Source organism: Ruditapes philippinarum, unplaced genomic scaffold, assembly GCF_026571515.1.
Source record: "Ruditapes philippinarum isolate M1 unplaced genomic scaffold, ASM2657151v2 ctg2351_1_1_1_1, whole genome shotgun sequence".
NCBI classification, from domain to species: Eukaryota; Metazoa; Mollusca; class Bivalvia; order Venerida; family Veneridae; genus Ruditapes; species Ruditapes philippinarum.
In genome coordinates this window covers 22,284-45,938 of record NW_026854825.1, presented here as the reverse complement: position 1 = coordinate 45,938, position 23,655 = coordinate 22,284, and the positions used below count along the sequence as shown (strand labels likewise).

The following is a 23,655-nucleotide window of genomic DNA, read 5'->3' as shown; positions in this document are numbered from 1 at the left end:
CGAAACAGAAGACAAGTTTAATTTTTAAACTGTTATCGATTTTAAAAGTGACTGCCGCATATATTACGCTAAATATTCCACTAGTACCCGCACTACAATTTTTAAACATCTTTTGAACTGACTTTGCTAGACTTTGATTCACAGTGTATGTAGTTTAATAGAAGAACCACAGACACTTAATTGGAGTTTGGAGCTCAAAACGCCTTTAAAATCCAAATAAAATGCATACATTGTATTTGTCAATCCCAGCACATGTACTGATCATATATATAAAAAAACTTAATATAAGCCGTTTTGAAAAAAAATCATATTTCAACATCTATACTATTATAGATGTTGAAATATGACATTTTTTCAAAACGGCTTATATTAAGTTTTTTTGATATATATGATCAGTACATGTGCTGGGATTGACAAATATCATGGAGTTGAATAGTGTATGTATATCTGTGCAAATATGCATTTTATTTGGATTTTAAAGGCGTTTTGAGCTCCAAACCCCAATTAAGTGTCTGTGAGTAGAACCAGTTCTCATTAGTCATAAAAGCTTCTGATGCATAAAGCATTTTTATTGGCCAATTTTATTATGAAACCCTAAATTTTATGTGATTGTAAAGAACAAAAATTTAATATAATAAAATAATATCTAAAATACCAATAGAAGATGACTCATTCAGTTGCACGGTACATTTCGGGATCAATTACGGGATTTAGAGATGCAAGATGGAGGAAACGAAAAAGTAAACAAAATTTTACATTATTTTTGTGCAGTTTGCCATCAAATGATCGTTTAATTTATTTGCTGTATGTGTAATTTTTGGTATTTTTCAATTAAACATTTTGATCAGCTGTTAAATACTTATCATTGAGTTGAATATAATTCAGAAAGCCATTGTAATACAATTCCGCGATGCAAATTATTTTATAAAAATTTCTCATTTCACTCTTATCATATGCGTGTTTGTGACATGTTCCTGTCCCTTGTACACGTTTTTTCTCTATCTTTTAACCAATATTAGTTATCTTAAAGCAATTAAAGTTTGTTAAAACTGGTAAGGTTAAAGGATTGAATATAGAAAAAAAAGAAAATTATGTATCGATATCACAGGTGCTAGTGGCATTGATTTGACCTAAAATGTGTTTGACCTTGTTATTTATACAATAAAATATCAATATATTAAAAAAAAAAAATTAAAAAAAAAAATTTTTTTTTACTGTTATATTATTATAGACAAGGTATGCAACATTCAGGTACGAAAATTATGGGTACGCCGGTTATCTGTGTTAAAATTTTTCACCTGGCGGTAATATCGTCGGATTTCTGCATGGAATCAATGCACAATATATTTTTCTATTACAATTTACTATTTACAGATCCCCAATTAACCGCTAGTTAATGTTTTAAAGCCCGAAAGTAAGAAATCACCCAGGTCCGAAAGATGAGACCGTCATGACATGTACATTGTAACCTGGTATTTACGCTTGAAATACATCAACAATGAGATCAAACGGGTCGAACACACATGCAAACAACTGGATTTTACATACTTTTAAATGGTTTTATCCTCCACGAGTCGAACTTAGTCCTATGAGCCTGTATTTAAAGAAATATCCTACATGTAGACGATATTTTTAGAAGGTAATTCCTACCGGAAGTATTCTCCGGCTTCCGTTTCACCTACATTGACAAAGAGCGGAACAGGGAACCAAGCACGTGTTGCGGGAGAACACTTCCGATTTAGGAATTACCTTATACATGTAGAATTTTTCTTAAAATACGGGCACATAGGACTTAGTGCCACTCGTGGAGGATATAACCATTTAAAAGTATGTAAAATCCAGCTGTTTGCATGTGAGTTCGACCCGTTTGATCTCTTTGTTGATGTATTTCAAGCGTAAATACCAGCTTACAATGTACATGTCATGACGGTCTCATCTTTCGGACCTGGGTGATTTCTTACTTTCGGGCTTTAAAACATTAACTAGCGGTTAATTGGGGATCTGTAAATAGTAAATTGTAATAGAAAAATATATTGTGCATTGATTCCATGCAGAAATCCGACGATATTACCGCCAGGTGAAAAATTTTAACACAGATAACCGGCGTACCCATAATTTTCGTACCTGAATGTTGCATACCTTGTCTATAATAATATAACAGTAAAAAAAAATTATTTTTTTTAATTTTTTTTTTTAATATATTGATATTTTATTGTATAAATAACAAGGTCAAACACATTTTAGGTCAAATCAATGCCACTAGCACCTGTGATCGATATTAGTAAATATTTGTCATTAGTAATATGAAATTAGGCAAAGTCAATGCATGGGGAAGTCGACTAACATAATTGTCCATATTTATTTCATATTTTGTTTTAAAGGTGCCATACAGTATTTCATGCACTGCTTCCATATTTACACAGAACACCCCAATGATTTTTATGAAGTTGAAAATTTGCCACTGTTATAAATCACTAAGAAATATTTCACGAATTCGAAAACCTACCTAACGGCGAGAAATAATTCACGAATTTGAAAACCTACCTAAATGCCGTTTTCCGGTACTTTCTGTACATAGCTCTGGGGAATTCACCTAATGGAGTGTAATAGCGAACTCGACGTTTTCGGCCTTTTTAAAAATAGAATTGAAATAAAACAGTTATTTCTCTATAAGAAAATAATTGAATATCATTGTATGAATAACTCCATACAAAAAATAAACTAAATACACAAGTTTACGCAGAAAATAACCTTATTTAATTATGGAAGATTCCACAACGTCTGTTTAAATTTTATTGATTTTCATTATAAACAATTTATTTTTTTCAAAAATTTGCAATAGATATTAAAAGAATATTGATAATTTTCAAAAACATCAATTTTTTCAACCTTGGTATAATAATGATAGAAAAATAGAAATATCATGTAACTGTGTTAAGTACTTCATTTGGTGTAATTGATCCCAGAGCTAAATCCGCAACATACCGGAAAACAGTATTTAGCTAGGTTTTCGAAAAGGTCAATAAGAAAAAAATAGAAATAATTGTTATCAGCTGTAATTTCTGTGTGTTTTCTACTAGATAAAACAAGAAAACAAAAACATATTCTTTCAAAGGCCAGACATAGGTCATGTGACGGCCAATTTTAAGGCATTATTATTTATGCATTAATTATTATTAATGTTGCGATGAATAATGTAACACTCTCATTTATCTTGTCTCGGTTAAAAATAAAACCTTGTTTAGTCCCAAGGTAACTTGGGTAAGAATTTGCTTGGCGATACTTTTACAGTTTTACTTCTGGAGAACGCAAAGTCGTATAAATCTGATTCGTAAAATTCCCTATGTAGCACTTTCTGCAAGATTTTTCTTTTAACATTTAAATCAGCATAAAAATGATTTGAAACCTAGTTGTTCATGAACTTACCTGTGAAAGAAATTATTAAAGTTTAAAACTGTCACATCTGAAAATTATGTTTAAATTTTTTTTTTAAGTTAAATTTTTAATCTTAAATGACATTACTTTTGTTTCATTTTACCACAATGACATAGACAAAAGTTATCTGAATGGTTACACATTTAAATCAGTAATCATAAAAGAAGAAATATGTTTTGTTTTTTTTTAAACAAAATTTTTGCTAGATAAAAAGGAAGAATACAAAGAAACCGCATGTCAACACCGGATAAATGTGAACAAAATTTTAATAGAGATCTGTCGGTTTGGAACCTATCTGGTTCTTCATCAGGAAGATTATGCTAAAGCAATGGCAGCCTTAATTAATATATATTCTGTTTGAAAAACCTGAAATCAAACTGTAAACTGCCTACACCACAAACATGGTAGGTTAGGCAGTGGTGAACTGTTGTTAATTTTCATTTTAGATAAAATTGAGCTGCGTCACGACAAAACCAACATAATGGGTTTACGACCAGCATGGATCCAGACCAGCATGCGCATCCACACAGTCTGATCAGGATCCATGCTGTTTGCTTACAAACTATTACAAGTAGAGAAACTGATAGCAAAGCATGGATCCTGATCAGACTGCACAGATGCGCAGGCTGCTCTGGATCCATGCTGGTCGCAAACCCATTATGTTGGTTTTGTATGTTTGAGATTGTTAAGGGGTGGTTGTGCATGCAATTGTACAAAATTTATGATTATCAATTGATTAAAAAAAACATTAGTTTTAGACTTTTATTAAAATTTCTATTTTAATATGTGTCTTTCATTTATCTCATTTACATGTAATGCATTGATTGCTGACCTGTCTTATTCTAATTAACAGATTAGTAGATACAAAAAGAATTTAACTACAACATCAGGGTGTCCATTTGACCCTTGAAATGACTCTTTAACCCTTCAAATTTCGAAAAGGCCTGATTTGACCCTCAGGATTTTAACTGGAGGGTCAGATTTTGTTAAAATCATGGGGGTTTTCCCCTTGTAGTCGGTAAAACTTGGTCAAAATGACCCTCAGGATTTCATGGCTAGTGAACACCCTGAACATATTTGTGAACAAAATAGCACATGGTTGTCAATGTTTCTGGTTAAATCTATTGTTATTCAAATGAAAGGTCAGAGTAGGGATCTATCAATATGTTTGCCCATAAAAAAACTTTCGTAAAAGCCTACATATGTCTAATATTTTAGACTACTAAATGTTATAATGTTTAGTTATAATGCATATGTTAAGTATAAATTTACATGTATAAAATACTCTCCAGTTGTAAAATCATACTGTAACCTTTTGAAAACAAAAAATGTTTTTCTACTTACAAGAATATATACATATCACCATTGTCATAGACTCATAGTTACAGGTAAAGCACCTTTAATGGGATTTAATATTCTAAAGTAGTAGATTGACTTTAGAATCAGGTAATTAATATCAGGACTTATTTTCAATGCTCTATTAAGTATACATCTGTCAAACAACATTTTTTCCATTCTGCATCTATTATCCTACAAAACAACATTTTTTAAGACAAGTCTTGGTAACATTATTGAAATCTAATTATTTCATTTTGTATTGCTTGATGTAAATGTTATGAAAGGAGATGAATAATTTCATGTATGTAACTAACATAACATTTTATTTTTTATTTTCTAGAACATTTGTGTAGATGTTGCGGTAAAAAGGATTCCTGAAAGTTTGTGAAAAACTTTTTGAAATAATTATTCAGATCGCAATGACAAGTCAAAAGCCAGTTCAAGGGGCTGTACCAAAGGGGGATGTGTTTAACCTAAGAGCTACCCCTGGACCTCAGTTCCCGATAGCACCATCTCCATTACCTGCAATGGAATCAAATCATGTGCCAGTTGCTGCCCAGCAACACAATGTCAATAGTGACCTTGAAGATAAGCTAGAGCTGCAACAAAGAGAACTTGAAGAGATAAGGGCGAGAGCCTCACAGATGGAGAAGACGATGCGCTGGTGGTCCGATTGTACCTCTAACTGGCGGGAAAAATGGAGTAAAGTACGAAATGAGAGAAATAAGTCGAGAGAAGAAAACAGACAACTTAGAGCCAAACTTGACTTGTGTATTAAAGAAATTAACAGTTTAAAAAGAGAAAGAGAAGGTCTAGTGAATACTTGTAAAGATTCTGAGAAGAGTAAGTTAATGGATAAACAGGTTGAGCTGTCGGATGAGTCCAAAACTACCTCAAGTAATAGTTTAGATAGTGTACAATCAAAATGTGAGCTACAGAATACCTCTGTACAGACTGATCCGGTTAATCTAGTAAGTCCAAGTTCTTCCAAATCAGAAGAGATACTAGTTGATAAAAAATCAGCAACTGGTGTTAAGACTGAAGTTGCTGAATTACAAGAGTGTTCAGAGTCGTTGGCTGGAGATAAACTTGCTCTGCTGCAACTGAAATTGGAGGAGTCTCAAAAGACGATAATAGTTGAAAGAGAGTATGTTACCAATTTTCTAAAATTAAGATCATAAATTGACATAAATATTGTTGATAATTCTAAAAAAATCGAAGATCTAAATTAAGTAACAAGAATTTCAATTTCTCTAGATATTTTTAGAATTATAATATGTGTTCATTTATATGGCTTATCATATTAAAGCTTGTACATGTAGTTTATATTTTTCCCCAGATTTAGACACATGTTGCTTATTTTACCAATTGCAAAACCATAGGTGGTTTTTAAAAATTAGAAAATAAAAACACTGAAGTCTTGAAGGCAAGTCAAGGTTGCGATTCAACTTTATAGTACTAAGCTTTGTATGTCTTATGAATAACAACTTTGTAGCAACTCAGATTGACAATTAGCTCCTCTATTGTTTTTCTGCAAATGTAATAAATATTTGTTTCACCTTAAATATGAAATTAATTTTTATGTTTTTTTGGCAAAAGTCAAATGATTTATCTATCATATGCAGAGAGAAGACTCAGCAGACAAAAACTATAGAGACATTGAGACATGACATTCACAGCTGGAAATCAAAAAATGAAGAATTGAATCAAACTAAACATGATCTAGAAGTTCAGGTGAGTAAATTAATCGAATTAAAATAACTCTTTCCCAGCAGCAAAAATTGTTTCTTGCAGATTTCATCAACCCAGGAAGACCAGATACTTTACTATAGGCAACTGGGTTTTTACACAGTTACCTGAAGGCCTCGTATTGTAAATTTTATTTTAAATGATGACAATTCCTTACAAACAAATTTGGCAGTTTATGGTTAAAAAAGCTTTTTTTTTAGAAGTTTGAAAGTCATATTTTACAAGCTTTTGCCTATGGCTTGTATATTAGTTTGTCACACACATAGCACTAAGTAATTTTTCACGAAGATTCAAGCATGAATAGGTTGCCATACAGACATTTTCTTTTTTTAATTGCATTATAATCAATAAATCTGATTATGTGAGTTGCTACATAAAGTGAACAAATCACTTATCAGTATACAATGTAGTTGGATCCTACTGTCTGTATAAGAAATACTATTTTACTTACATGTTAAATAATCATAGCTTTTGCTTTAACTTCTATGTTTTACAGAATATTATCACATAAACAGTGGCCGAGGAGTGTAATAAAGACATGTAATAAAAACAATATTACACTGGTGTAATAACACTTTGACATGACATCATTTGCGCTATATATAAATATAGCGTTAAAGCATGCTTATGTTAGCGTGTGGGTGGGTCAATGAAAAACAAGAAAAGCATTGATGCAAAGCATCAAAGGGCGACGCCAAATGAATTTGATCCAGGTTTGCACCTAAATACTTAACAAAAGATAGAAGTACCATTTCATGTGACCTGGAGGATAGGCCCAGTTTAAGTTGAAACTTAAACCAAAAAGAAAAGACTCTGTCTTGCCAAGATGCAAAGACAATTTATAGTCAATTAACTAATCTTACTATTTATTTTACCAAATACAAGGATACCTGTCATCATCATATAATCACATGCACGAGTATCGGACCTGGGAAGAAAAAGTATGACCAGATTGATAAAAAAAACTGTGTTCATCTTAAAAGTGTCAAAAACCAAAAAAAAAAAAAAATGTAAATAATGACCCCCTTTAAAAATATACTATTAACTTAAAGTATATTTTTAAAGGTTTTTGTGGTTTGTGACAATTTTAAGATGAACACACGTTTTTATCAATCTTGTCATATTTTTTCTTCCCATGTCTGATACTTGTGCCTGTGCATATAATAAAAGCTTATTGCTTAGGTTGCAGACATGTCATTGACATATATTAGACATAAAAGAGGACCTAAAATGAACATCAGGGGGACACCATAGGTACTCAGAGCAGTAGTAGAAGGAGAACCAGCCACATCAACCAGCTGCTATCAGAGATAAGACTTGAAGCATGTAAGAATGTCATTACATATGGCAGATACTTCAAGTTCCATGAAGAAGAAGAAAAATAACTTCTTCATGTGCAGTATAGTGTGATCAACTGTATCAAATGCTTTGTAGATCTAAAAGTATCATGCAATACTGCCTTTGTCCATTTCAAATAAAGTACAATCTATTAAATGAGAAAAACCACTTCTAAACCCTGACTTAAACTGCCTGACCATGACTCGAACCCATGACTTTCAGAAGACCAACTGAGCTATCCGGCCGGCTACACATTTTCTCTTTAATAATGAAATAGTTCTAAACCACAACATATTTCCCCACTCTATTGGTTTATGTCCTTGAATTTCTGATGTTTACAGAGCATAGTGAATTAAACTCATGGTTATATGCAGTCACTGGATGAGAAATTTTTCAGCTTGACCAGAACTCAAACCTGTGACCCACAGAATAATGTACCGCGGCTGTAAGCGATTGAACTATCTGGCCGCTTACACATTTTCTGGCCTAAATAGTGAACAGTTCTAAACCGTGACAGATATTTAGATTTTTAAATCAACAGATAATTAATTCTTAATTAATAAATAAGAAATAAAAACCTTACATACTCATAGTCTAAATTAAAATAACAATTTATATATTATGTATAATTATTTTTACTAAAAAGGGCTTAGACAGTAAACTATTGGTTGTGCCATTATTTATAACAGGTCAATTTGAAAGTGAACATAACTGTGCTAATACATGTACAATATCTATTTTTTGTACGGATAAAAAACTAACCCTTTTTCTATGATTTTTGTGAAATTTTATGAAGGCTGATTTGTATTTTGCATCAAGGGCACTGGGCGAAAACATGAAAATGCAACAAACACACCACTTTGTGTCTGGCGCCTTGTTACTTTTTTGTACTTTGTTGGTTTTCATGTGGCAAAAATCACCTGCTATAAAATTAAGTGTACAAATTTATTCAAGGGCAAGTAACAATCTACTCTATGAAAAGTCTGTTGTCGGGTTGACTCAGGAGACCTGAAGCTTGGAAATTGAGACCGGTGTCCCTCCATTACAAATAGATAAGACAGAAGCTGTCCTTTTCAATCTATGCACATGTTAGAAAAAAATTAGAATAACCATTCAAAACATGATTTTTTGAGACTTTATCAATTATATTGCTTGATCCAAGTTTCAGGACATTTTCAATCAATACATGTATTATCATTTATAACTTTAAATGAAAGTATCATCCCTTTAATAATAATGACATAACTGTAACTCTTTAAATTCAGAAATATTATAAGTCTCATCATATCAATATACTAAGATATACATGTATGCACATAACATTAATAATTCCCAGTTTCTATTAAATAAATATGAAATCCTAACATTAACATTGGTACTAATGGATGGAATTCAAAATCTAGTAGAATATATAAACTCTGTTATAGATACTATTATTAGCCAGCTAACACTGGGTATAAACAACTATAACCTGTAGACTGATCAATATATGTATTATCATTAATTAATTTAAATGCAAGTCTCATCCATCATAACTGTAAGTCTTTAAATACAGAAATACACATTATATCCATATACAATGATACACTTGTATGCACATTACATTAATAATTCTCAGGTTCCATTAAAAATAAATATAACATCCTATTGACAGGAATTCATAATCTTGTAGAAAGAAAACTATAATGTATACATGATATTGTATAGTATAAAAGTAAAAAAAAATCTCAAATAGTCTATATCATGTGTTACAGATTAAGTTGTGTTAGTGTCTAAACATTAAATGCATATCTCTTACAGTAACAAATACTGTCCCTCTTTTAACCTTCCATTAGACTTTACTATACAATGTATAACTAACTGCATATAATGTAATCAAGTGTTTAAAATGAGCACCTATATGTATAGCTTAAATATTCTACTTTTCATTTTTACCAAAGGTTATTTTAGTAACAATTCATATACAAACACATAGAAAATAATAATTTCACATAGTGATTAGAAAATGCCTCTAGCAGAATACCTATAGGTATGTACCAACTGAACAAACTAGAAAAATCTGGTCTAGGGTATATCAAGCCAGTAAAAATATATATCAATATTCACTCATCAGGGCTTCTCTGCTTTTGATGACCTTACAACTGGTAAATTTTATAAAAATAGAAAAAAAAATAGTAAGTAATACTAAAGATAGAGTAGACAGAAAAGAACAAATAATTTAGTAAACATGAGTTACTTCCCCTTAAAAGACTGAAAACCTGAAACCCAAAAGAACACCCTAAACATTAAAATTACGAAATGTTGCAGGCTCAGTCAGTTTTATTAAGCCATGCAAATTAATGGTAAAGTATTCATAAAAAATAGATGACCATGTGACAGCAGTTATTGCAGAAAATCGGATAGCTTTCAACATCCGGATACTGGTACACTTTGTAAAAACAACCATTCTGTGCAACAGATCAACGTAATATGGATAAAATCAATAGGATAATCGTTAACAACAGTCCATTACCTATCCTTATACTCATTTGCAGGTGAACTTTCTTCTTGTAAGAAAATTTTGAAAATATATAAATGAATGAACGAAATGGTTACGGCATCAATGTAGACCACAACGATATTCGAAATCCGGGTTTTAGTATTGTCAATAAAACTAAGGGACAAGCTGTTAAACTGAGCATGCAATTTCGTGAAAATAATATCACAATGCACATGCTTTTTATATAAAGTTATTAAATACAAATATAACAACATATTTGTTTACATGATTTTTACGAATCAAAATAAATCTAATTAACTCAACATGAAATTAACTGCTAATAATAACAGCTCCTTCCATAGGCAAAAATAAAAAGCATTCCATTTAAAGATCCTGTATGTTTTTTGATTGATATTGTCACTGTATGTATACTACACTTGCAAAAAGTTATATATGTATATAATTATGCAAATAAAACAATTTTCAAACATCGAAGAATATGTAAAATGAGTACTGCAAATATTTGTGCACATTATATTTAATCAATAAATTACATGCATTCTTTTCTCATTGGAAAATTTGACTTAAAATTTATTGAAAATAAATTTATAATTACCTCCCTTTATTTACATGAAATGTTTAATTCGGTAATATCTTTATAAATAATGCTTGTTGGAACTTACAATATTGACAAATCTTAATCTGAGCATCATATTTATGAAATAAAACCATGAAAAAAATGTGTTACAGGATCTTTAAGACGACGCCGCTCACCGGCGTCGCCAATGACTTGTTTTAACTATAAACCAGTCTCTTTTTAAATATGTGATAAATAGAAATTGTATTTGTGTAGATTCAATACTAAATTCATTGAACTCTCAGGGCTCTCGATTAACATGGGGATCTGGGTTTTGACTCGTGAAAATCAGGAAAAGCACAAATTTGACACGTGATAAAATCTGCACAAGAGTCAATTTGCCACATGGGATTTTAAGCTATGCAATAATAATTACCTTAAATCCACCTCTAATTACCTATCAAATCCTACAGCTCTTCAAATCACACTCAGTAAAATGTCAATAGGCTGTATAAGTCGTGTATAAAGTGCTATACACACAGCATGTGCACTGAAGTGCGAAATCAGTGGCTGCAATTTGACAGCGCTAAAAATAGCTCCACACAACAACTTGAGGTGTCAATTATTGATTGCTTTTAAAGGTTTATAATATGTCTTTGATTTACTTGGAGTACCTGTACATTTTTTATTTCTTTTTCCATTAAATATTCCTAGTACATTTTTAGCTCGACTATTCGAAGAATATGAGAGCAATTGTAGTCGCCCCGGCGTCGGCGTCCGCGTCGGCGTCTGCGTTGGTTAAAGTTTTTTGTAAAGTCAAATATCTCATTTATTACTTGAGATATTCAATTGAAACTTACAATACTTATTTATAGTAACAAGGTACATCAGATTGACAAGTTGGATAACTCTGCCTACAATAATGACAGAATTATGCCCCTTTTTAACTTAGAAATTTTGGTTAAAGTTTTTTGTAAAGTCAAATATCTCACTTATTGCTTGAGATATTCAATTGAAACTTATAATACTTATTTATAGTAACAAGGTACATCAGATTGACAAGTTTCATAACTCTGCCTACAATAATGACAGAATTATGCCCCTTTTTAACTTAGAAATTTTGGTTAAAGTTTTTTGTAAAGTCAAATATCTCACTTATTGCTTGAGATATTCAATTGAAATTTACAATACTTATTTATAATAACGAGGTTCATCAGATTGACAAGTTGGATAACTCTGCCTACAATATTGACAGAATAATGCCCCTTTGGAACTTAAAAATTTTGGTTAAAGTTTTTTTGTAAAGTCAAATATCTCAATTACTGTTTGAGATATTCAATTGAAATTTAAAATACTTTTTTATAGTAACAATGTACATCAGTTTGCAAAATTGCATAACTCTGCCTGCAATATTTGCAGAATTATTTGCCCCTTTGAAACTTAGAAATTTTGGTTAAAGGTTAAAGGTTGAAGGTCTTCAAAGATATTTACTTATGCACTTCGGGTCATAATTGGAGGGTCATAATTGTATGTCACTGACCAAGTTCCATAACTCTATCTTGCATTAAGGCTGATTCATATCCCCTTTTCTACTTAGTCTCTTGGTTAATGTTTACATGCAAGTTTTACATTTCTCAATAACTATTAAAGATATTTATTTAAAACTTCACATATGCATTAAGGGTCATAATTGTAGGTCACTAACAAAGATCCATAATTCTATCTTGCATTTAGGCTGCTTTTTCTCCACTTTTTCAACTTAGAAATTCATGGTAAAGTTTTGCTTGTAAGCTGTTATCTCAATAACTACTGAAGGGTTTGTGCCTTTTTTGGGACAATTTTATGCATTCATAATAATAAAGCAGTGATTTACTTGATAAAACATCTTAATAACAAGCCTTTGTACCTTTTTCTGTCAAATTTATGTATTCATAGTTAATTAGTATTATTATACTCAATAAAACACCCTTGTGACATTACCTTCCGAATAATCAAGCCAATACTGTATAATTAGACTCTCTCTAAGGCCTATAACATGAATTTATAAAAAAAAATTAGCCCTTTTGTGAACTTAAAAAATTTAACATTACCAATGCTCTTTTACTATCAAGCACTTAGAATAGTCGAGCGTGCTGTCATACAGACAGCTCTTGTGTTATTTAAAATTAATATGATATAGTATGATATAGCATACCAGTAAAAATATTTTTTTTATATTTTATACATTTAATCAGAAAAGCTGCTGCTTTTTTATTCTTTCACAGTAAAGATGCAAGTCATTTTTGTTTTGTTTATTTGTTTGTTTGTTTTTATACTCCCGCACAACAAAGTTGTAAGGGGGGTATACTGGAATCAGCTTGTCCGGCCGTCCGTCCGTCCGGCTGTCCGTCGGTTTTTTCTTGTCCGCCCAATAACTTAAGATTCCTTTGACCCTTAGTCTTCATATTTGGCATGGAGGTTAGTCATGATTAGAAGATGACCCCTATTGATTTTGAGGTCACTAGGTCAAAGGTCAAGGTCACAGGGGCCTTGACTTCTAAAAGCTTGTCCACCCGATAACTTAAGATTCCTTTGACCCACAGTCTTCATATTTGGCATGGAGGTTAGTCATGATTAGTAGATGACCCCTATTGATTTTGAGGTTACTAGGTCAAAGGTCAAGGTCACAGGGGCCTTGACTTCAAAAAGCTTGTCCGCCCAATAACTTAATATTCCTTTGACCCTTAGTCTTCATATTTGGCATGGAGGTTAGTCATGATTAGTAGATGACCCCTATTGATTTTGAGGTCACTAGGTCAAAGGTCAAGGTCACAGGGGCCTTGACTTCAAAAAGCTTGTCCGCCCAATAACTTAAGATTCCTTTGACCCACAGTCTTCATATTTGGCATTGAGGTTAGTCATGATTAGTAGATGACCCCTATTTATTTTGAGGTCACCAGGTCAAAGGTCAAGGTCACAGGGACTTTGACTTCAAAAAGTTTGTCTGCCCAATAACTTTAGATTCCTTTGACTGACAGTCTTCATATTTGGCATGGATGTTAGTCATGACTATAAGGTGACCCCTATTGATTTTGAGGTCACTGGGTCAAAGGTCAAGGTCACAGGGATCTTGACAAAAAAAGCTTTTTTTCTCAATTGCTAAAGTATGTCCTGTCCGCAATGTATTGATTTTGACATTTTCACATTTGAAGCATGTAGAATACATAACTTAGCAATGCACTGGCTTAGTAACCTCAGATTTGGCAGGGAGGTTGTCCTTGAGCTCTAAATGGCCACTGTTGATTCTGACAAAGTGGTATGCGGGGGTATTCACGCCATGATAGTGGCAGTTCTAGTTTGTTGTTGTTTTTTTTTTTTTTGGGGGGGGGGGGGGGTGATATATAGACATTTATAACTCCAATAACAGTAATTTTTGTAACTTAAAAATGATTCATGTAGTCAAATGACACTAGAAAAAAATGATTTGACTCGTGAAAATTTTGGCCAAAGAGTCTTTGACTCGTGAAATTCTGACCCTACTGAGAGCCCTGAACTCTGAATAAAACAATATCATGCTCGCCAGAGGCTTGCAAAATATGATTTTATTCAACTCGTTCAATAAATTTAGTATAAAACCTACACTCATTCAATTTCCTCTATATTGTAATATGTTGAAATTCTTTTAAAAGTGCTTAAAAGCATTTATTGTTACAAATAAACTTTAAAGTTTAACTCTAAGCATGCTTATTGCAACTGATTCTCCACATGCGAACAGTGCAGACCAAGACTATCCAGTACATCACGATCTGTGCCATTTGATCTTGTCTGTACTGTTCACTATAATAAAGTGTACTTAATTGAAAAATTTATTTCCTAAAACCATGAGTAGTTTTGTCTAGATAGAAAGATGGGCAAGTCCATTTTAGAGATTAGCATGGTAAGGGTTAAAATAACAGTAAAATGTTTTTACAGGTGAGGAAGTTGAAGGACCTACATGAGGAGGAGTTAGGTCGACTGTCTAATGACCTTCAGGATGAACAGTCATCTAAGAGTTCTGTAGATAAGCGGCTAGCTGAACTTAGACTTGAGGTTTGTGTTACAAACATAGTATTAATGATCATTATACCCCCGAAACAAAGTTTGGGGGGTATATAGGAGTCACCCGCTGGTCAGTCGGTCCAGCGGTCCATTGTATTTTCCTTGTCCGGAGCATTACTTGAAGACTAATGGTTGGAATTCAATACAACTTCATACAATGATAAAGCACATTGAGAGGAAGTGCAATGCACAAGAACCATAACTCTATCTTCACTTATTAAAGAGTTATTGCCCTTTGTTACTTTTCCTTGTCCGGAGCAAAACTTAAAAACTACTGGTTGGAGTTCAAAACAAATTCATACAGTGTTCAAGCACAAAAGAGGAAGTGCATTGTTTAAGAACCATAACTCTATCTAAAGTAATTACAGAGTTATTTCCCTTTGTTACTTTTCCATTGCTTTTTTTTGTCTGGACATAACTTGAAAACTACTACTTGGAATTCAATACAATTAAATACAATGGTCAAGTAAATTGAGAGGAAGCACAGTGCACATAAACCGTAACTCTTTCTTGACTCATTTAAGAGTTTTTGCCCTTTGTTCCTTTTTATTGTCCAGTACATAACTTGAAAATTAATGGTTGGAATTCAATGAAACTTCATACAATGGTCAAGGGCAGTGAGATGAAGTGCAGTGCACAAGAACCATACCTCAGTTTGTACTAATTACAGTTATTGCCCTTTGTTACTTTTTTTTGCCCAGTGCATAACTTGAAAACTAATGTTTAGAATTCAATGCAACTTCATACAATGGTCAAGCGCAATGAGAGGAAGTACAGTGCTCAAGAAGCTTAACTCTTTCTGGACTTATTACAGAGTAATTTAATAAAATTTCAACCACATTGAAAGGAAATGCAACATGTATACAAGAACCACAACTTTCTTTATTTGCCCACAACCATAACTCTATTTCAATTCTTTTACAAGGTATTCTGTTACTACTAACTTCTTATTTCCAAAGCAGTCTTTGGGGGTATTAATCACATTTAGTGATAGTTCTAGTTATCTCAATTATGCCTTCTTGGCCCAAGAACTTATTCTTAGACTTATTCACTTTTAATGACTTGTATAAAACCTTTCTTTTTTGCATTCCCACTATTGGTGGTTTGAGTTCCCCAAAGGACACAAAGTCCTCACAACAATGCCAGCTTTTGCCTGAAATGAAAGACTCTTAATTATTTTTGATATTCCACAACCGCCTGATTGATCATAGAATCCTAAATTCTACGGTCATTGGCACTGTACCTCTGCTCTGGCATGTACAGAAGTTATCAGTTCCTTCCTTTAATTGAAGACAACTAGTACTGGTAAACTGCTTGACAGCTTGCCAAGGAACATTGCAGTGGCTCAACTGTGCTCTGGTAAATTCAATATAGCTTACTACCATGATCCAGAGAGTTAAGTACAAACACCACCTCTCTTCATAGGAAAATCATATTCATTTCTTAGGCTTTATGTGCCTTTAAGGTCAACATGGAAGATTAATTTTCATGGGGGGATTTCTGAATTACACATGTAGTAGGAAACTGCATAAGGGCAAATTTTAGCACAAGATAACATAAAATTGCAGAAAAAATTTAAAAAAACAATATGAAAATTTTAAAAAATTTTGGAAATTTAAAATAAAAAACTTCAAATTTAATTTTAAACTTTTTTTTTAAGGCTTTAAATTGGAAAAAAAGATTTTTTAGGGGGAAATTTTTGAAAAAACATAGCAAAAAAGCACAAGAAGGGCAGTTGGTTTGGGGTAAGAACAAAGTGTGGTTGAAATTTTCATGTGCCCCATGTTTTATAGAAAAACGTAAACAGATTTTTTTCTTTTGGGGGAAGCTTGCCAAATTAAAAAAAATTCAATTTCTATTCAATTTATTTAACCCGGTGGGTCTATTAAAAAAAAAAAATATTATTTTTCCAGTGGTTGCTATAAAATATGATGATATTATTTTCCAGTGGATGCTGTAAAACATATTATTATCCAGTGGATACTGTAAAACATGAGATTATTTTACAGTGGTTGCTATAAAAAAATGATAATATTATCTGGTGGGTGCTATAAAAATATTATCTGGTGGTTGCTATAAAACATGATATTATTATCCAGTGGTTGCTATAAAACATGATATTATTTTCCGGTGGTTGCTATAAAACATGATAATATTATCTGGTGGGTGCTATAAAACATGATATTATTATCCGGTGGTTGCTATAAAACATGATATTATTTTCTGGTGGGTGCTATAAAACATGATATTATTTTCTGGTGGTTGCTATAAAACATGATATTATTTTCTGGTGGTTGCTATGAAACATTATTATCCAGTGGTAACTGTAAAACATGAAATTATTTTACGGTGGTTGCTATAAAACATATTATTTGCTGATGGGTGCTATAAAACATGATATTATTATCCGTTGGGTGCTATAAAACATGATATATATAAAACATAATATTATTATCTGTTGGGTGGTATAAAACATGATATTATTTTCTGGTGGTTGCTATAAAACATGATATTATTTTCTTGTGGTTGCTATAAAACATGATATTATTATATGGTGGTTGTTGTTAAACATGATATTATTATCCGATGGTTGCTATAAAACATGATGTTATTATTTTCCATTCAGCTTGAGAGGCTTCAGAAAGAGAACGCTGATGAATGGGGTAAAAGAGAACGACTAGAGACAGAGAAACTGGCCCTAGAACGTGACAATAAGAAATTACATACACAGATATCCGACCTTGAGGAACAATTGGAGAGAAAAAGCACTCATGCTTCCACAGTCACTAATAAAGATATTAAAACATTACAGATGGAAGTGTCAGAGAAAAATAAAGTGAGTTTATAGTAAATTATACAATTATACTTCATCTTGTACCAAGTATATGACTAAGACATAATTATAATATTGCAAAACTCTATTTTTCTCCTTAGACTGCTAAATTTACATTTAGCTAATGGATTTGCCTTGCTATGAATTATGAACAGTTCATTAGTAGTTTTAGGGATCACAAAATGAAAGTATTGTTATTGATCAGCCACCAGAGTATATCAAGACTTTACAGGTAATGTGGAGGCTGATTTGGCTGTATACTGATGGCAAAGACTTTGCAGTTTAAGTTTCCATCTAATATCATACAATTTTTACACCTCAAAATATATTTCAATTATTACTACTCATGTATCAGGGCTTCCGCTAAGTTCCAAAATTTGGAAGTCAGAGACAACAAAATCTCTAAATTTGGAAGTCATACTATATAGATAAAGAAAAATAAGAATGACATTTTGGAAGTCACAAGCCAAATTTAAGGAGTAAATGACTCCCTGATGTATATTACAGAAATTAAAAAAAAAAATGAAATTCATCAAAAGTATTAATGTTTAGTTACAAGCTTCTGATTTTGCTGATTTTTATTTTTATCTTAAAGTGGACAAAAGAAATTCAAGTTTATTTTTTTGTTAAGCATTTTGAAGTTTTTGTATAAAAGTCTTGTATAACTATTCTCAATTGTATTTCTGTTGAACTGAACATTAGTATTCAGTAGCACGGAGTAAATGTTTTATTTCAAACACTGAGTGTTTACTTGGATTATTTTTTTATAAAAACTAGGAATTAGCTGACTTGAAGCATGGTCACACTAAACTAAAGAAGACGTTACAAGAGCGTGTGACTGACCTCGAGCATAGCAAGCGTCGCTGTGACCAGTTCGAAGTGGAGGTGAAAAAACTAAGGTCCAGAGTAGAGGAGCTGAAACGTGAACTTGCCACAGCTGAAGACGAGGTAAATTATTATCACAACACATACTGCACAACCTTCTACTATTTTGGTATCATTGCTAGACTGATTGGGTTTTTTATTGGCACATAAAGTATTATTAAAATAATCTTTGGGATTAAAATTTCTAGTGCCCCATGGTACACTTTGCTTTGATGCTTAGAATTTATGTCATTAGCTCATTATCATACAGGAGGTGCCAAGTTCTATATAGGTGTATAATTGCCTCCAAAATAGTGCACATAGGATATCCTGCTTCACCAGACTTTTGCTATGTTTGTACTGCTCTGAAAGGCTTTGAAGTCATTCTTGATAATTAAAGCTTTTGGAAACTTTCATTTGATTGGAATTCTAGTTAATTGGCACAAAAAAAGTATTTATTGTTGTTGTTGTTTTGATATTCTAGTCTTGCAGATGTATTTGACAAAACTTCATGAAAAATCCTATTTAAAATAGATTTCATATCGATTTTTAGCCAAACTACTCAAAGACTAAAGATAGCTATTGTATTCAACAAGGTCTCAGCATCATCGCCACACTTTAAGTTTTTGCGTACAAATTGGTATCTCCAAAACTACTAAAAGGAATAAGTTGAAACTACACATAATAATAGGAGATCACTGTCAAAGTTCCTTAAGTCTTATATGGATTTTGACAGAATTATGGCCTTTTTTTAACTTAGAAAATTTTTGTATTATCCAGGTTCTTGTTTCTCTATCAAGCAACAAGAAGAGTCAAGCAAGCTGTTGTACTGACAGGTCTTGATATTTTGACATATTTTCCTCTGGTTGAATTGTTTTCAACTGACTCAATAAGCCTTTAAGCGAGATATATTTATAAATATATTTTATAGGTTGATACACAAGCAAACAATGTACGGAAGGTACAGAGAACTAATGATGAGTTACAGGAACAAGCCGAGAATCTACAGGTACAACTTGAACATCTACAGAGCAGGTATATTATTACATTTGTCTTTACTTACAAGTTATGAAAGTTCATGTTACAAAATAGAATTATAATTATTTTGCAAAATTTGGTCAATGCTTTTGTAAGGAGAAGTTTGAGAATCATTTACTGCTTGATTTTGGCTGATGACTTCCAAAATATATTGCTTTTTCTTCTTTACATATAAATTGTGACTTTCAATGTTAAAAATTTTGCAGCCTTTGACTTCCAAGTTTTAGAACTTAATGGAAGCTCTGATTCATGCCTCTTTCTTTCATATGATTAGTTCACTTTACTGCGACTGAAACTCTAAAAGTACATGTAATACCTTTTGGAAAAAAAAAATAATTATGACCAAAAAACACCCATAATTAGATATACATTGTAGTTAGTAGTATTATCTGCTGCCCTTTGTAAATTTATTTTCCATTTGCTTAATTGATATATATGGCCCACTTTGACCTCTTGTACATTAGACCAATCGAATACTCATAGTTATTTTATGTGAAAATAATATACTTCATAAATATGAAAATATATTGTAAATTATTTGACTTAGTACTAACACAAATGTAACTCAAAGGGTATCTTGCAAGAATGTATACTTATAACATCATAATATTGATAATCTGAATTTTTAGTTCTATCAGTTGCCACTGCATAATACAGTAATACCTGCTTTGAATAAGTCATTGTGCAGGTTGGTTTCATCCGTTTCATACATTTACATTATCAATAAATCAGATAAGACTGCCAAATTATTGAAACAAATGTTAATTCTTTTCAACATTATCTAATACACTTACGATAAAACCTTTTTCAACCAATCATTTCCCCAAGATAAAAGAATTAGGCTTTAAGTGAAATGAGTTTTAAGTAAAATTAATACTTATATATTATTTTATCCATTATAGATTGCGTAGAAGTTCCCAGCCAAGTTCGGGATCACACACGGGTCACAGATCATATAGTCCGGATCTTCAGGCGCTTGAAATAGACGATGATACTGATGATGAATTTAGTGACGGACCATGATGAATGTACAGTCTGTTTGATTTTGTTCTGTTATCTGAATATTTGGCGAGTTACGTCATGCACGTACTTATATTTCACTTGTGCAGCGGTATTTATTGTGCAATGTTTTACAAGCATATTTAAACTTTTACATCTGTTTTATTTGAGGCAATGATTACCACATGTAGTAAGTAAAAGAAAAAAGATATTTAGAATCTTACATAATCAAGAAGTCTCATAAACACCATTGTAAGATTCAAATGCATGAGACCCAAACCTATAAAAAGAATCGTTCTGAGATTCTCATGACTTAAGAATAAACCTAATAAACATCATTATAAGATGCTTATGATTGAAGTTTAAACATCATAAACAACATTCTGAGATTCTCATAACCTCATAGAAATTATTCTTATGATTGAAGTTCAAACCTAATAAACATCATTCTGAGATATTCATATGAGTTAAGTTCAGACCACCTAATAAACGTCATTCGGAGATTCTCATGAGTTAAGTTCAAGGCTAATAAGCATCACTTTTCAATTCTCATGATTGAGGTTTAAACCTCACAAAAATCCTAAGAGCCACATGAGTTAAGTTCAAATCTGATAAATATTATTCTAAGACCCTTATAAAGTTATGAGTGAAGCTCAAATGTGATAGATTTCATTCTAATTGCCACATGAATGAAATTCAAACCTGATTTGAAAGCCTTATGACTGATAATCAAACCTTCATAAACATACCTCCTTGTGAGTGAAATTCAAATCTCACACAGCATCATTGTGAGAGCTTTATGAGTGAAATTCTAGCCTCATAAACTAGCACATGAGGTACATAGTTTTTAATGGCATTATTGAATTGTCTCCCTTGTAATTTAATTTGGAAAATTTCAAATATTCTGTAATATAGCGGTTTCATAATTATTTTCCTTGACTTTAGTTACTGTTGTTTTATTTTGAAGAAATCAGTGTGTGTTAATAGAACAAGATGCAATAATAGGGTTTTAGATACATGTACATTTTTCTATGATATTAAATCATTTGCAATGCAAGTTTTCATAAATCAAGATTGGATTTTAATCCCTTTTAGACCTTTTGTCAAAGATTACTGATTCCATTTTGGAAACTGTTGTGTGTTGCTTTTATATTGATTTATATTTTTTTTTAAATCCAGCATAATTATATGGATGTTCTTTAAATTTTTAAGTTGAAACAACTTTAGCAATATAAAACTTTTGCAATACTTTAGTACCATATTAAAACATGATTTTGGTTCATTCCTTATTTGAAAGATTTATTGCATTTCAGAGGAAAATAAGAAATATGTTAACATCTTATTATTTAATGTATATTTATTTCTATGTCAGTCTATGATGATATAGATTGTTAAAAAATTTGAATAAAAGTTTTTTATAATATTACCCTATTTAGACTGAAAAGAGGTGAGTTTACAAGAATATCTAGTTTGTATTCTGAGTGTCATCAAGTTCTGCAAATTAGTACATCTTTTCCCCAAATTCTTTATTATGGAGGTTGGGTCACTGTTAAAGGTCATGTGTTTTACAAATTGGGTGAGACCCCAGATATCGCTCATGTGTTATTTTAGGTGTGAGTTGTTACTCAAGGTCAATTGTCAACCATCAGCAAGCTAGCTGGATAGCCCCCACATATGGAAGGATTTTTCTGATTTCTAAGCAGGATTTAAACCTGCAGTGGAGATTTAAAGTCACATGATCATAAAAGACTCTACGAATCTCTTTAATTGGAACAAATATAATATCTTATTACCAGTGATGAAAGATACTATCATTGCAATTGCATGATCACATGACCATCCACATAACCTTGATCACATGACCTTGATAGCCAAAGCCTCAGACAAACAGTTGTACATTTGTAACTACATGTATACTTCATGTTAAACAGCTTTAACGTTAAGATTTGTTTTTAACCTATATGAAGCATAAAGTTTCATTATTTACATCAAAGACACCAACAAGAATTTGATTCTGAATAGTTCTTTCACTTGTTAAAAACTTTAAGAGTGCATGACTGAGGGAGAAATCGAACTATAAATTGACACTGTATTTTGCAGTTCTAGATAAAGGTCATAGTGGTTCATTAACTATGAGGGAAACTAAAGTAAATGAAAGGTAGACAAATCAATTAACATGTAACTGTGTTGTGTTAAGTTGTGTTGTGTCACAGTGTTGTGATTGCTTTAAAACAGTGTTTAAACAGATATTTGTCAGCTTTATTGTTTTATATATGTACTTGTAAATATAAAATATACATATTTTACAATCATTTTCTAATGGTGCATATTTATTTGATATCATTATTTATTTACAGTTTCATATACATGTTAGATATGAATATTATTTCAAGGACAGCATTGTAAATATTACATTCAAGCCTTCATTCTCCATGTATTACTTGTATATCAATGCACCATTGTAAATTTCACTCCATTGTAAATTCCACAATTATTAGAATATCTATCAAAGCTTCATTGTCCATGTAAAAAACATCCCCATTTTTCACATATCATTTAATCATACCATTTCTTTTTGAGCCAGTGTTACATTAATATGTATAAAACTCCATTAATAAATTTTCCATAGCTCATATTTTTGTGTAATAAGTTAATAGAACCTCAAATGTACCTGTATTGTGAATGTTTTGTTTAAACAAGTTTACATGTTAATGTATATTAATTTTTTTTACATAGTCTTATCACGTTTTGTGATCTAGAACATTATTAATGTATTTTGAACAAAGATCTAATGACAAATATATAGGAAATACAGAATTATAGATGTTTTCTTGTTTTTATGCCCATTGTAAAGTTCATGTTCAGCCACAGCATCGTTCCTGGGCAGGCTGTCAAGCAGATTAACAGTACTAGTTACATTCACTTTAG

General features: G+C 31.7%; 1 protein-coding gene across 2 annotated transcripts; it reads left to right on the top strand.

The window, feature by feature from the left end:
- The first annotated feature begins 683 nt into the window (after positions 1 to 683).
- On the top strand, positions 684 to 23,547 carry LOC132741196 (coiled-coil domain-containing protein 102A-like). Of its 2 annotated transcripts, none has more exons than XM_060729311.1 (8): positions 684 to 740; positions 5,114 to 5,920; positions 6,399 to 6,507; positions 14,868 to 14,984; positions 17,620 to 17,829; positions 18,604 to 18,774; positions 19,622 to 19,725; positions 20,631 to 23,547. In XM_060729311.1, exons 2-8 carry the CDS (start codon positions 5,193 to 5,195, stop codon positions 20,749 to 20,751), a joined length of 1,560 nt encoding a protein of 519 aa, XP_060585294.1. In that variant the 5' UTR covers positions 684 to 740; positions 5,114 to 5,192; the 3' UTR covers positions 20,752 to 23,547. The 2 variants fall into 2 exon arrangements, with proteins under 2 accessions (XP_060585294.1, XP_060585295.1); XM_060729312.1 differs by having other exon boundaries at positions 712 to 804.
- Positions 23,548 to 23,655: the final 108 nt, after the last annotated feature.